This window comes from Dendrobates tinctorius, unplaced genomic scaffold (genome assembly GCF_039654945.1).
Source record: "Dendrobates tinctorius isolate UK_male_01 unplaced genomic scaffold, ASM3965494v1 ptg000044l, whole genome shotgun sequence".
Classification (NCBI taxonomy): domain Eukaryota; kingdom Metazoa; phylum Chordata; class Amphibia; order Anura; family Dendrobatidae; genus Dendrobates; species Dendrobates tinctorius.
Window position 1 is genome coordinate 19,947,049 of NW_027361712.1, and position 14,992 is coordinate 19,962,040.

The following is a 14,992-nucleotide window of genomic DNA, read 5'->3' on the forward strand; positions in this document are numbered from 1 at the left end:
AATGGTTTTTAACAGGGAAAAATGCAAAGTACTACATCTGGGCAATAAAAATGAAAAAAGCATATACAGAATGGGAGGAATAGGGCTAAGCAACAGCACATGTGAAAAAGACTTGGGTATACTAATAGATCACAGACTGAATATGAGTCAACAGTGTGATGCAGCAGCAAAAAAGGCAAATGCAATTCTAGGATGCATTAACAGAAGCATACAGTCTAGATCACGTGAAGTCATTATTTCCCTCTACTCCTCTTTGGTCAGACCTCATCTGGAATATTGTGTCCAGTTTTGGGCACCACATTTTAAAAAAGACATCAACAAACTGGAGCAAGTTCAGAAAAGAGCGACCAGAATGGTGACCGGTCTGCAAACCCTGTCTTATGAGGAAAGGTTGCAGGATTTGGGAATGTTTAGTTTGCAAAAGAGAAGACTAAGAGGAGACTTAATAGCTGTCTACAAATATCTAAAGGGCTGTCACATTGTAGAAGGATCAACTTTATTCTCATTTGCACAAGGAAAGACTAGAAGCAATGGGATGAAACTGAATGGGAGGAGACACAGATTAGATATTAGAAAAAACTTTTTGACAGAGTGATCAATGAGTGGAACAAGCTGCCACGAGAAGTGGTGAGTTCTCCTTCAATGGAAGTCTTCAAACAGAGGCTGGACAGACATCTGACTGGGATGATTTAGCGAATCCTGGTTTGAGCAGGGGTTGGACCAGATGGCCCAGGAGGTCCCTTCCAACTCTACGATTCTATGATTCTATGATTCTATACAGGGGACAAGGGCTTCAATTGACTGAGCGTAAGGTAAGTAAAACTGTGTTTGTTATTTTTAAATTAAGAAAATAAAACTGTGAGTCTTTTTATTTTAAATAAAGGACTTTATTCTGGCTGTGTGTTTAGGTATTTACAATATGACTACAGGGCAAGTGGGAAGAGCTGGGCAATGTGCCAAAATTGCCGCATCTAATAAATGTGGCCTTTCTGGGGCGGCTGAAGGTTACTATTTTTAGGCTGTGGACCAATATCCATTGCCCCTTACAAGCCTGAGAATACCAGTCCCCAGCTGTCTGCTTTAGCTTGGTTGGTTGTCAAAAATGGGGGAGGGCACGTCGTTTTTTTAAATTATTTATTTAAATAATTTCAAAAAACGCATGAGAACTCCTCTATTCTTGATAACCAGCCATGCTAAAGCTGAGGGTTGCAGCCAGCATCTGTCAGTTTTTCCTGGCTTGTTATCAAAAGTAAAGTAGAACGCATGCATTTTTTTTTTTTTTATTTATAGCGCAGGCCCTGGCTGATGAATACTCCCATCAGATGACACCTCTGCAACTGGAGGTAAACTTTTTACTTTGGTCACAGCTGCGGGCTCATGCTGTCATTTGACAGGGCGGGAACTGCAGCGCTCTGACCGGTGGTAATAATCTTACCACCTAGCAGAGCAACCAATGTTTCTTGCACTGTCATGCAGATGACAGCGCGAGAAATGCCCGGTGTTCGGGGTGCCAAACACAAACAGTAATGCAGACTTCCTGGAGAAGTCTGTGTTCAGAGTCCGTGTCCAAATAGTAGGTGTTCGGTACAGACCCCAAACTTTACTGTTCAGGTTCATCTCTAGTGATTGGTACTATTTAACTAATGAACTGTTATTAACACAGTCATTGTATTTCACCAGGAAAACCATTACTGGTTTGATTGTCAAATTTCTTTATAACAAAAATACTATTGTATTCCAACGACAAATAGACATGCATTGGTATAAACTGGGAGGGAGGGATCTTTTTTTACATGAGGGCCATACAAAATTATCAACTTGAAAATTACCCTGCTATAATAATCTTTATTTTTAAATAGCGCTTACATATTCCGCAGCGCTTTACAGTTTGCACACATTATCACATTGCTATATTTGTTGAAACATTTAATTATCTCACCCCTACTATGATGGCAAAAGCGGCTTCTCTTTGGTGCGGCTCTGATGTTAGGTGGTATTGATGTTGATACTCATTACTGCTTTTCCAGATTTGCGTAGGTCTGGAGAGTAGGCGACTCTTTGCAATGATAAGTTTTGTAAAGCACTCACAACAGTAGTTGTACTGAACACAGATCAGATATATATTACACTGCAGGTCTCCTCACAGTGAGACATTCATCACTGATCATCTAACATTTATAGAACTCAAGCAGTGGCAGATCTGAAGGATATACATCACATAGGGGACAATGAGACTTCTGATACACATCACATTGGAGACACCGAGATTGCTGTATACATTACACAGGAGACACTGATACTGCTGTATATATACATCACATAGGGAACACTGGGACACTGAGACTTCTGATTCACATTACATTGAAGACCCTGAGACTTCTGTATACACATCACACAGGAAACCGAGATTGTTGTATACATCAAGCAGGAGACACCGAGGCTGCTGTATATATACATCACATAGGGGAAGCTGAGACTTCTGATACTGTACACATCACATTTGAGACATCGAGACTACTTTATATATCACATAGGAGACACTGAGACTGTTATATATACATCACATAAGAGACACCAGGGCTGGAGTATACAGTCATGGCCAAAAGTATTGACACCCCTGCAATTCTGTCAGATAATACTCAGTTTCTTCCTGAAAATGATTGCAAACACAAATTCTTTGGTATTATTATCTTCATTTAATTTGTCTTAAATGAAAAAACACAAAAGAGAATGAAGCAAAAAGCAAAACATTGATCATTTCACACAAAACTCCAAAAATGGGCCGGACAAAAGTATTGGCACCCTCAGCCTAATACTTGGTTGCACAACCATTAGCCAAAATAACTGCGACCAACTGCTTCCGGTAACCATCAATGAGTTTCTTACAATGCTCTGCTGGAATTTTAGACCATTCTTCTTTGGCAAACTACTCCAGGTCCCTGATATTTGAAGGGTGCCTTCTCCAAACTGCCATTTTTAGATCTCTCCACAGGTATTCTATGGGATTCAGGTCTGGACTCATTGCTGGCCACCTTAGAAGTCTCCAGTGCTTTCTCTCAAACCATTTTCTAGTGCTTTTTGAAGTGTGTTTTGGGTTATTGTCCTGCTGGAAGACCCATGACCTCTGAGGTAGACCCAGCTTTCTCACACTGGGCCCTAAATTATGCTGCAAAATTTGTTGGTAGTCTTCTGACTTCATAATGCCATGCACACGGTCAAGCAGTCCAGTGCCAGAGGCAGCAAAGCAACCCCAAAACATCAGGGAACCTCCGCCATGTTTGACTGTAGGGACCGTGTACTTTTCTTTGAATGCCTCTTTTTTCTCCTGTAAACTCTATGTTGATGCTTTTGCCCTAAAAGCTCTACTTTTGTCTCATCTGACCAGAGAACATTCTTCCAAAATGTTTTAGGCTTTTTCAGGTAAGTTTTGGCAAACTCCAGCCTGGCTTTTTTATGTCTCGGGGTAAGAAGTGGAGTCTTCCTGGGTCTCCTACCATACAGTCCCTTTTCATTCAGATGCCGACGGATAGTACGGGTTGACACCGTTGTACCCTCGGACTGCAGGGCAGCTTGAACTTGTTTGGATGTTAGTGGAGGTTCTTTATCCAACATCCGCACAATCTTGCATTGAAATCTCTTGTCAATTTTTCTTTTCTGGCCACATCTAGAGAGGTTAGCCACAGTGCCATGGGCTTTAAACTTCATGATGACACTGCGCACGGTAGACACAGGAACATTCAGGTCTTTGGAGATGGACTTGTAGCCTTGATATTGCTCATGCTTCCTCACAATTTGGTTTCTCAAGTCCTCAGACAGTTCTTTGGTCTTCTTTCTTTTCTCCATGCTCAATGTGGTACACACAAGGACACAGGACAGAGGTTGAGTCAACTTTAATCCATGTCAACTGGCTGCAAGTGTGATTTAGTTATTGCCAACACTTGTTAGATGCCACAGGTAAGTTATAGGTGCTGTTAATTACACAAATTAGAGAAGCATCACATGATTTTTCGAACAGTGCCAATACTTTTGTCCACCCTCTTTGTTATGTTTGGTGTGGAATTATATCCAATTTGGCTTTAGGACAATTCTTTTTGTGTTTTTTCATTTAAGACAAATTAAATGAAGATAATAATACCAAAGAATTTGTGTTTGCAATCATTTTCAGGAAGAAACTGAGTATTATCTGACAGAATTGCAGGGGTGTCAATACTTTTGGCCATGACTGTATATATCACGTAGGATACACTGGGGCTGCAGTATATACATCACACAGGAAACACTGGGGATGGAGTATATATCATGTTGGATACACTGGGGCTAAAGTATATACATCAGAGGAAAAATGAGGGATGCAATACATGCATCATAGGAGGCATAGGGTTACGGCACATACATCACAGGAGGCATGGGGCTCTGGTATACGCATCACAAGCCATACACTACCATTCAAAAGTTTAGGGTCACTTTGAAATTTCCTTATTTTTGAAAGAAAAGTACAGTTTTTTCCAATGAAACTAACATTAAATGATTCAGAAATACATTCTATAAATTGTTAGTGTGGTAAATGACTATTCTAGCTGCAAATGTCTGGTTTGTAATGCAATATCTTCATAGGTGTATAGAGGCCCATTTCCAACAATCATCACTCCAGTGTTCTTATGGTACTTTGTGTTTGCTAACTGTGTAAGAAGGCTAATGGATGGTTAGAATACCCTTGAAAACCCTTGTGCAAGTATGTTAGCACAGCTAAAAACAGTTTGGCTGATTAGAGAAGCTATAAACCTGACCTTCCTTTGAGCTAGTTGAGAATCTGGAGCATTACATTTGTTGGTTCCATTAAACTCTCAAAATGGCTAGAGAAAAAGAACTTTCATGTGAAACTCAACAGTCTATTCTTGTTCTTAGAATTGAAGGCTATTCCATGTGAGAAATTGCCAAGAAACTGAAGATTTCCTACAGCAGTGTGTTCTACTCCCGTCAGAGGAGAGCACAAACAGGCTCTAACCAGAGTAGAAAGAGAAGTGGGAGGCCCCGCTGCACAACAGAGCAACAAGACAAGTACATTAGAGTCTGAAGATTGAGAAATCGACAACTCATATGTCCTCAACTGGTAGCTTCATTAAATAGTACACGCAAAACGCCAGTGTCAACATCTACAGTGATGAGGTAAATCCAGGATGCTGGCCTTCAGGGTAGAGTGGCAAAGAAAAAGCCATATCTGAGACTGGCTAATAAAGCAAAAAGATTAATATGGGCAAAAGACATTGTACAGAGGAAGATTGGAAAAAAGTGTTATGGACAGGACGAATCCAAGTTTGAGGTGTTTGGATCACACAGAAGAACATTTGTGAGGCGTAGAACAACTGAAAAGATGCTGGAAGAGTGCCTGACACCATCTGTCAAGCATGGTGCAGGTAATGTGATGATCTGGGGTTGCTAAGATGCTGGTAAAGTGGGAAATTTGTACAAGGTAAAAGGGATTTTGAATAAGGAAAGCTACCCTGTGGACAGCGCTTGATTGGAGCCAATTTCATCCTACAACATGACAATGAACCAAAGCACACCTCCAAATTATGCAAGAACTATTTAGGGAAGAAGCAGGCAGCTGGTATTCTATCTGTAATGGAGTGGCCAGCGCAGTCACCAGATTTCAACTCCATTGAGCTGTTGTGGGAGCAGCTTGACCGTATGGTACGCAAAAAGTGCCCATCAAGCCAAACCAACTTGTGTGAGGGGCTTCTGGAAGCATGGGGTGAAATTTCTCCTGATTACCTCAGCAAATTAACTGCTAGAATGCCAAAAGTCTGCAATGCTGTATTTGCTGCAAAGAGAGCATTCTTTGACAAAAGCAAAGTTTGAAGGAGAAAATTATTATTTCAAATAAAAATCTTTTTTTGAACCTTGTCAATGTCTGGACTAAATTTTAAATTCATTTGGCAACTCATTTGATTAATAAAAGTATGAGTTTTCATGGAAAACACAAAATTGTCTGGGTGACCCCAAAGTTTTGAACGGTAGTGTATGGAGCTTGAGTTTATATATCACAGGAGATATGGGGCTGCAGTATATACATCACAGGAGAAGACATGGAACTGCAGTACATACATCACACAGGGAGAAATGGGCTTGCGGTATATACATCACAGCAGGAGACATGGGGGCTGTGGTATACATATCATATGAGAAGACATGGGGGCTGCGACATACACATCATATGAGTAGACATGGGGCTGCAGTATATACACATCAGAGGAGGTGACATGTGGTTGTGGTATATACATCACAGGAGACATGAGGCAGCAGTATATGCATCACATGAGGACACAAGTGGGCTATGGTATAGACATCACAGGAGGAGACACAGGAGCTGCTGCTACAGTCTTCTGTGGGACAAGAGTACATCAAGCTCTAATTTCACCCATAAAGTACCTCCTGGCACTGGCCAGTGTCAGGACGTAATCTTTCATTAGACGTGCGACAGCATTCATTCATTGCATGTCCTCGTAGAGTAAGAGAAAATTAAAGGACTGGCAACAGTCAGAACACAGCTGCACTGCAGTTCTCGGGAATCTGCCTGGAGACCGGAGAAAAGGCAATCACAGGCAGTTTACGCCTCATGGGCCTGAGGTTCCCTACCCCTAGTATAAACTATTCTTTATATGTTATGTCATTTCCTAAATGGATTGTAGCAGTGGTCCAACATATATTTCAATTTGAGAGCCACATTCAACTCTGAGAGATTGTCACGAACCCCATCTAGTGCCCTCCTTCCACCCCAGAAATGACACCCAGTGCTCCCCATTACCAGTTTAATGATAGCCAAAGCCCCTCACAAAAAGTACTGAGAGACCTTAGGGTTAAATCCAGGCATTCCCACTGTACCCTCATTCTGTATTCTCTCATTAAACACTCTCAACAAATTATTGTATCTAGGTTCAAGCACCCCTCTAAATAACTTCATCATCCTACCTGCCAGTATATGCTTATCCATATATGCTCATGGGCACTGTGTATGGCTACAAACAAAAGTCACCATCTGGAGACCTCCTCTTCATAGCTACTTGCTAATCCTGGTGCAAAATGCACAAAGCTGGCAGACAGCCGTGAGCCACACTTCATGTGCCCGCAAGCCACATAATGGCACTCGAGCCATTTGGTCACATATTATGCTGAACACTACATGGAGATAGGAGGAGAATTATCATACAGATACAGATGGGCATACTGTAAGTCTTCCATGTTATATTGTAACACAAGAAGAATGTTATGACAAATACCACAATAACTTTACAATGGTGCCACATATTTCAGCAAGCTTACCCTCAGTTCCATCAGGCTCTGCCTGCTCTTCTCTTTGCTTCTGCTTGAATTTCATGTTGCCAAAATGCATGATGGCTCCAGTTAGCTTGTAAATGGAATTCTTTTCATCTTGAGAAAACCCAAGCACATCAAAGGCACTCTATGTTAAGACAAATCAGGATTGGGTTAAATAATGTAGGGTTTTTTAGATTTGATATAAATGAATTAACCTTTTGAGGTTCAGAATGCAGATTAAACTGAATTTCATTTTACAATGAATAAGCTTTATTCACAGGCCTATACTTTACTCTCTACCATGATTTTATTGGTAATATATAGCAGATAAAAAATTAATCAACTTTACAAAAAGTCATAAAAATGTCCAGCAATTTGAAGTACACAGATCTTATGCAAATCTTTGTGTCTCCATGTAACAGACATAACAATTTATGTGTAGCCTAATTTTGCAGTCACGCTCCCAACCTTCCTCTGTCTCATACTTATTATGAAACTTTAAAATAGAAAGGACAGATGGAAATAGTATTTGTCATGGCAGTAACTCACACGCCTCCTCAGTGCTGTGGTCGCCGCACGACTTCTCCTTGTGTCAGGCCATCTTGCTGAGTTTGCCTCCTAGCAGCACTCCTCAGCACTGCTGCATCTGCATGTGGATTCCATTTGGCTTTCCATTTGTTATTAGGGGGTATGGCCATTGTCTGCATCAATTTAACCGTGCTGTGTCCTACAGAGATTAGGTTTCCTAGCCTATTCCGTGCCATCAGGGTCTATATTAGGCAGCTCCTCTCACCAATCCTTGCCTGAAAATTGGTTCCTAGCCTGCTAGGACCTTGTTTATGCATATCTAAGTATTCAGTCTCCAGTTATCAACCCGTCCTCTTTACCCGCTCTATTTGACTTCTCCATCCCTGACTCCGACTTTGTACTGTGAACACATGCTGTCTGTCCCAACCTCAGACCATCTGACAACGCTTTTGTCTTCCCTTCCTGTACCTCGTACCCATGCCTCTGAACCTCTGGTCAGCTGCTGCAGTCCCGGGGACTTCCCTTGAGTGGTTCCTGGTGTCTACCCGGTAGACACTTAGTCACGCCCCTCCAGAGTAAGACTGGCCCATGGCGCAGTGGGTCCACACCCACCAGCATTAGAGTATGACTGGATGCAACAAAATCAGACTGTGCATAGTCTGTAAGTATGATGGCATATAGGTCTGCATAGGAGCTGGTTACATAACAGTACAATATTTTTACTGAAGACCATTTGCAAAGTTACTTCATTTTTATTTTAGATCTATTGGAGCAATATATATTGGTTTTAAGACACGCACATTCTAAAATATAAATGTAAAATACTCATATACAGAGATATAGTTTTCAGGAGCCTGCTTTATAGTACAGTGGCATGCAAAAGTTTAGGCACCCCTGGTCAAAATTAGTGTTATTGTGAACAGTTAAGCAAGTTGAAGATAAAATGATCTCTAAAAGGCCTAAAGTTAAAGATGACACATATGTTTTGTATTTTAGGCTAAAAAGTAATACACATTGTAATTTTTTCACATTTTAAAAATTACAAAAAGAAAAATGGTCCGATGCTAAAGTTTGGGCACCTTTGGAGATTTGTGTGCTCAGATAACTTTGACCAAGGTTTCAGACCTTAATTAGCCTGTAAGGGATATGGCTTGTTCACCCTCAATGTTAGGAAAGGCCAGCTGATGCAGATTCCACAGGTTTAGAAACACATAGCCTCCTCTAACCTTGTGCGAAAAAACAGCCACCATGGGTTCTTTTAAGCAGCTGCCTAGCATTCTGAAAATGAAAATGGTGGAGGCCCACAAAGCAGGAGAAGGCTATAAAAAGATAGCAAAGCGTTTTCAAGTTGTCCTTTCCTCAGTTCAATATGTAATTCAGAAATAGCAGTTTACAGGAACAGTGGAGGTCAAGATAAGGTCTGGAAGGCCAAGCAAAATTTCAGAGAGAGCTGCTTGTAGGATTGCTAGAAAGGCATATCAGAACCCCCACTTGACTGCAAAAGACCTTCAGAAAGATTTAGCAGATTCTGGAGTTGTGGTAATTGTTCTACTGTTCAGAGACACCTTATCAAATATGGCCTTCATGGAAGAGTCATCAGAAGAAAACCGCTCCTGCACCCTCACCATAAAATTTAGCATCAGAGGTATGCAAAAGAACATCTAAACAAGCCCAATGCATTTTAGAAATAAGTCCTGTGAATCGTTGAAGTTAAAATAAAACTCTTTGGTCGCAATGATCAAAGGTATGTGCAGAGAAAAAATTGCATAGAATTTCAGGAAAAGAAAATCTCTCCAGCCATTAAGCATGGGAATGGATCAATCATGCTTTGGAGTTGTGTTGCAGACAATGGCACAGGGAACATTTCACAGGTAGAGGGAAGAATGGAGTCAATGAAATTTCAACAAATTCTTAATGCAAACATAACACCATGTGTAAAAAAGCTGAATTTGAAAACAGGATGGCTTCTACAAATGGATAATGATCACACACATCAAAATCCACAATAGACTACCTCAAAATAGCTAGAGGTTTTTCAATGGCCCTCACAGTCCCCCGATTCGATCATCATTGAAAATCTGTGGCTAGTCCTCAAAATAGCAGTGCATGCAAGACGACTCAGGAATCTCACAGAAATGGAAGAATTTTCCAAGGAAGAATGGATGAAAATCCATCAAACAAGAATTGAAAGACTCTTGGCGGGCTACTAAAAGCGTTTACAAGCTGTGATATTTTAAAAGGGAGTGCTACTAGGTACTAACTATGCAGGGTGCCCAAACTTTTGCATTGGCCTATTTTCCTTATTGTAATTTTTAAAATGTAAAAAATGACAATATATAATTTTTTTGGCCTAAAATACAGAGAAAATGTGTCATCTTTAACTTCAGCCCTTTTAGAGATCATTCCATCTTCAACTTGCTTAACTGGTCACAATAACAGTAATTTTGACCAGGGGTGCCCAAACTTTTAAATGCCACTGTATTTTGTCATGTTGAGCCACACTACAGATTTATGTGTGGCAATGTTATAAAATATTTCCTTTATAGTACATGGCAACAATTGAACATTTTTGAAATAATTCTCAGCAGAATCAAAGACCAAATAATATTCCAGCTAAATGTTGTTACATCTTGAAAAGTATTATAGCAAGTGGCGAGGATCGTCGAGATTAGACAGGGTGTTACTACACATCCAGCTTTCATCACTTAACAGTTTGTGATGCTGCTTGGCCATTAATTATTTCTACAATCAACAGGACAGTTTCCAACAGGTCCTAACAACCCCAGCATGATCAGACAATTAGTACTAAAGCTTTGCTAAAAAAGGATTCCAGTACATCAAAGATTATATACGGAAAATATTCTGTTAATGTATGCCCTTACTATCAACTATTCAATTACAGTTATTTTATTAAAGTATGTGGCTTTTAACTGATTCTAACAATAAATAACAGTGATATACTCCTATGTTTTATTACTTCCCTCCATTTTCTCTGAGGTCACTAGATAAAGAACAACAAAAATCCTATTTTTCCAAGGCCTTAAAAGGTCAAGGAAATTCTTATCCTCTCTTGCTGACAACTTTATCTTCCAAAAGGTAGGGGAGAAAACAAGGGGAACTGCTACCTTGGATCTAATCCTTATAAACAGGGATGAAATGGTTGAGGAGGTAAAAGTGGCTGGGACCCTAGGAGGTAGCGACCATGCTATTTTAGAATTTTGGATAACTAGAGGCGGAAGACCTGTGAAGACTCAGACGTCAAGGTTAGGGATGGGCGAATCTACTTGTTAGGACTCGTTACTCTGCGAGTAGTAGGGGACTCGCAGGAGTCGGTACTCTGCGAGTTTCCAAGCGATTACTCGCACAGTAACGAGTCCAATGCAAATAAGGCTAAGTGCACACGTACCGGAACTGTCGCGGAAATTACCGCGAGAATTCCGGAATTCCATTCCGCGGGAAAATCGCATTTTAAATTCCCGCGATTTTCCCGCGGAAAAACTAGCATTTTGCAAGCGTAATTAGCTTGCAAAATGCTAGCGTTTTCCAAGCGATCTGTAGCATCGCTTGGAGAACTGATTGACAGGTTGGTCACACTCGTCAAACATAGTGCTTGACAAGTGTGACCAACTTTTTACTACTGAGGCCGCCTATGCGACATCAGTAGTAAAAGATAAAATGTAAAAAAAAATAAAAAATATTGTTATTCTTACCCTCCGACGTCCCGCGCAGCCTTCCCGCCTCTCCACGCATCCGTTCCCAGTAATCCTTTGCGAAAATGCCCGCGATGACGTCCGTTCTCACGGGATCGCGATGTCTCGCGGTAATTCGCGATGACGTCGCGCGAATGACCGCGAGACTTCGCGATCCCGCGAGAACGGACGCCATCGCGGGCATTTTCGCAAAGGACTACTGGGAACGGATGCGTGGAGAGGCGGGAAGGCTGCGCGGGACGTCGGAGGGTGAGAATAACAATACTTTTTATTTTTAAATTCTATTTTTTACAGGGATATGGTACCCAAAGCCCGGAGGACAGTCTCCTCTCCTCCGGACCGTGGGTACCATCCGCAATTGTTCTGCTTACTTTCCGCATGGTGTGCACAGCCACATGCGGGAATTAAGCGGAACAAAAAAAATGGCAGCACAGGAATCCCTGCAATACTCGCATCCCCATTCATTAACATTGGAATCGCTAGACTCGCAACGAATAGCGAGTTTCCGAGTCGGACTCGTTAGAGTCTAGCGATTCCGAGTATTGCAGGATTCGCCCATCCCTAGTCAAGGTTAGATTTCAGAAAGGCAGATTTTAAGGGATTCAGAAAGAGAATTGGAGGGATCCAATGGCTGGATATCCTTAAAGACAAAAATGTCCAGGAAGGATGGGAAATCTTGAAAAATGAAATTCTCAAAGCACAGTTGTTAACAATTCCGAAAAGAGGGAAGAATAGGAAGCATTTAAGGAAACCAGGATGGATGAACACAGAACTTAAGCACATACTAAAAAGGAAGAAAAAAATGTTTATAAAATGGAAAGAGGGAGGCATATCTAAAGAAGAATATAATGCTGTCTGCAGAACCTGCAGGGCACAAATCAGATTAGCTAAAGCTGAAAATGAATTGAGGCTTGCAAGAGATGTCAAAAGCAATAAATAAAGGATTTTGGGGATATGTCAAAAGTAAAAGAAAAGTCAAAGATGCTATAGGATTTTTACAGGATGAAAATGATGAAATGGTAAGACAGGATGCTGAGAAGGCTGAACTTTTAAATTCCTATTTTGCATCTGTTTTCTCTCAGAAAGGAAATGTAACATCAACTGTTCTTCACTGTCCTATTAAGGGAATAGAAGAATCCAGGATATCTATAAACAGAAAGATAGCGAGGAAACACTTAGCTAGCCTAAATGAATTCAAGTCTCCAGGTCCAGATGAATTACACCCCAGAGTACTGAAGGAGACAGCAGAAGAAATTTTTGAACCCCTCTCCATAATCTTTGAAAATTCTTGGAGAACAGGAGAAGTGCCAGAAGACTGGAGAAGAGCAAATGTTGTTCCTATCTTCAAAAAGGGGAAGAAGGTGGACCCAGGCAACTATAGGCCTGTGAGTCTGACTTCTATACCAGGAAAGATCTTTGAACAAATTATTAAACAACATGTATGTCAGTACCTGGATAAGAATGAAGTGATTAAACAGAGTCAGCATGGGTTTGTAACTAATAAGTCATGTCAGACTAACTTAATTTCCTTCTATGACGGAATCACTGATTGGGTGGATCAAGGAAATGCTGTAGATATAGTATATCTTGACTTCAGCAAAGCATTTGACAAAGTCTCTCATACAATCCTTATTGAAAAAATGACTAAGTATGGAATGGACAAGGCAACTGTTAGGTGGATTCATAACTGGCTTAGTGATCGGACCCAAAGAGTGGTAGTAAATGGCTGCACATCCAGTTGGAAGAATGTCTCAAGTGGGGTACCACAGGGCTCTGTCCTGGGCCCTGTATTGTTCAACATCTTTATCAACGATTTAGATGAAGGAATTGAGGATAAACTGATTAAATTTGCTGATGACACAAAGCTAGGAGGGATAGCTAATACTAGAGAAGAGAGAGAGAGGATTCAAAAAGATATAAATAAACTGGAGAAGTGGGCAGCAACTAACAGAATGGTTTTTAACAGGAAAAAATGCAAAGTACTACATCTGGGCAATAAAAATGAAAAAAGCATATACAGAATGGGAGGAATAGGGCTAAGTGACAGCACATGTGAAAAAGACTTGGGTATACTAATAGATCACAGACTGAATATGAGTCAAAAGTGTGATGCAGCAGCAAAAAAGGCAAATGCAATTCTAGGATGTATTAACGCATACAGTCTAGATCACGTGAAGTCATTATTTCCCTCTACTCCTCTTTGGTCAGACCTCATCTGGAATATTGTGTCCAGTTTTGGGCACCACATTTTAAAAAAGACATCAACAAACTGGAGCAAGTTCAGAAAAGAGCGACCAGAATGATGACCGGTCTGCAAACCCTGTCTTATGAGGAAAGGTTGCAGGATTTGGGAATGTTTAGTTTGCCAAAGAGAAGACTGAGAGGAGACTTAATAGCTGTCTACAAATATCTAAAGGGCTGTCACATTGTAGAAGGATCAACTTTATTCTCATTTGCACAAGGAAAGACTAGAAGCAATGGGATGAAACTGAATATGAGGAGACACAGATTAGATATTAGAAAAAACTTTTTGACAGTTAGAGTGATCAATGAGTGGAACAGGCTGCCACGAGAAGTGGTGAGTTCTCCTTCAATGGAAGTCTTCAAACAGAGGCTGGACAGACATCTGACTGGGATGATTTAGCGAATCCTGCTTTGAGCAGGGGGTTGGACCAGATGGCCCAGGAGGTCCCTTCCAACTCTACGATTCTATGATTCTATGATTCTATGAATCTGTTGGCAGGATTTCATCTCTCTGAAGTATTTATAGGCATGTCTTTAAAGACAAGTCCAGCAATTCCTTTACATGGCCTGTCTGTGCCTCTATTACTGACAAATCAGCGTTTCAACTGATATGCAAATGAGACTGAAGCACTATTGTGGTCTGAAGCCTCTGTCACTACAGCTCTATTCACTGACCAGCGCCGCCTCCTCCTCCTTGACTAACAGCTCCTTTGCCTGAACTCACACAGCATAAAGGCTGTCAGTCAAGCAAGAGGATGCGGTGCTAGGCGGGTATAGCGCTGGAGTGACAGAGGCTTCAGATCAACCATAGCACTACAGCTTCATTTACTTAGCAATTCAAACGCTGATTTCTCAGTAATGGAGGAACCAACTGGCCATGTAAAGAAGATATTGCTCTACTTTGAAAGAACTAAATGTGCATATAAACAGTTTGGGTGGTGAAATTATGCTGACAGATTCCCATTAATGCTACTTTGTTCTTTTTATTATCAAACTGCCACAACAGTGGATGTATTTTTGTATTCAGTTCATTTTAAATGTGTTATTTTGTTCACAAGACAACAAAACACTTAGGTAAAAAATATGTCTCTGTTTTCTTGAAAAAAAAAAAATCAGCTATGCAATACAAACAGCATGAGTGACTATAATCAAAGAAAATAGCGTTTTTTAAAAAAGGAGTCTCACAACATAAAGAA

General features: G+C 40.7%; 1 protein-coding gene across 1 annotated transcript in view; it reads right to left on the minus strand.

Moving 5' to 3' along the window:
- LOC141089107 (myosin-7) overlaps positions 1-14,992 on the minus strand; it is a 62,392-nt gene that overhangs the window by 40,706 nt on the left and 6,694 nt on the right. Inside the window, exon 10 of the mRNA XM_073575399.1 lies at positions 7,321-7,459. Within this exon, the coding sequence (XP_073431500.1) occupies positions 7,321-7,459 (139 nt within the window). The remainder of the gene's footprint in view (positions 1-7,320; positions 7,460-14,992) is intronic.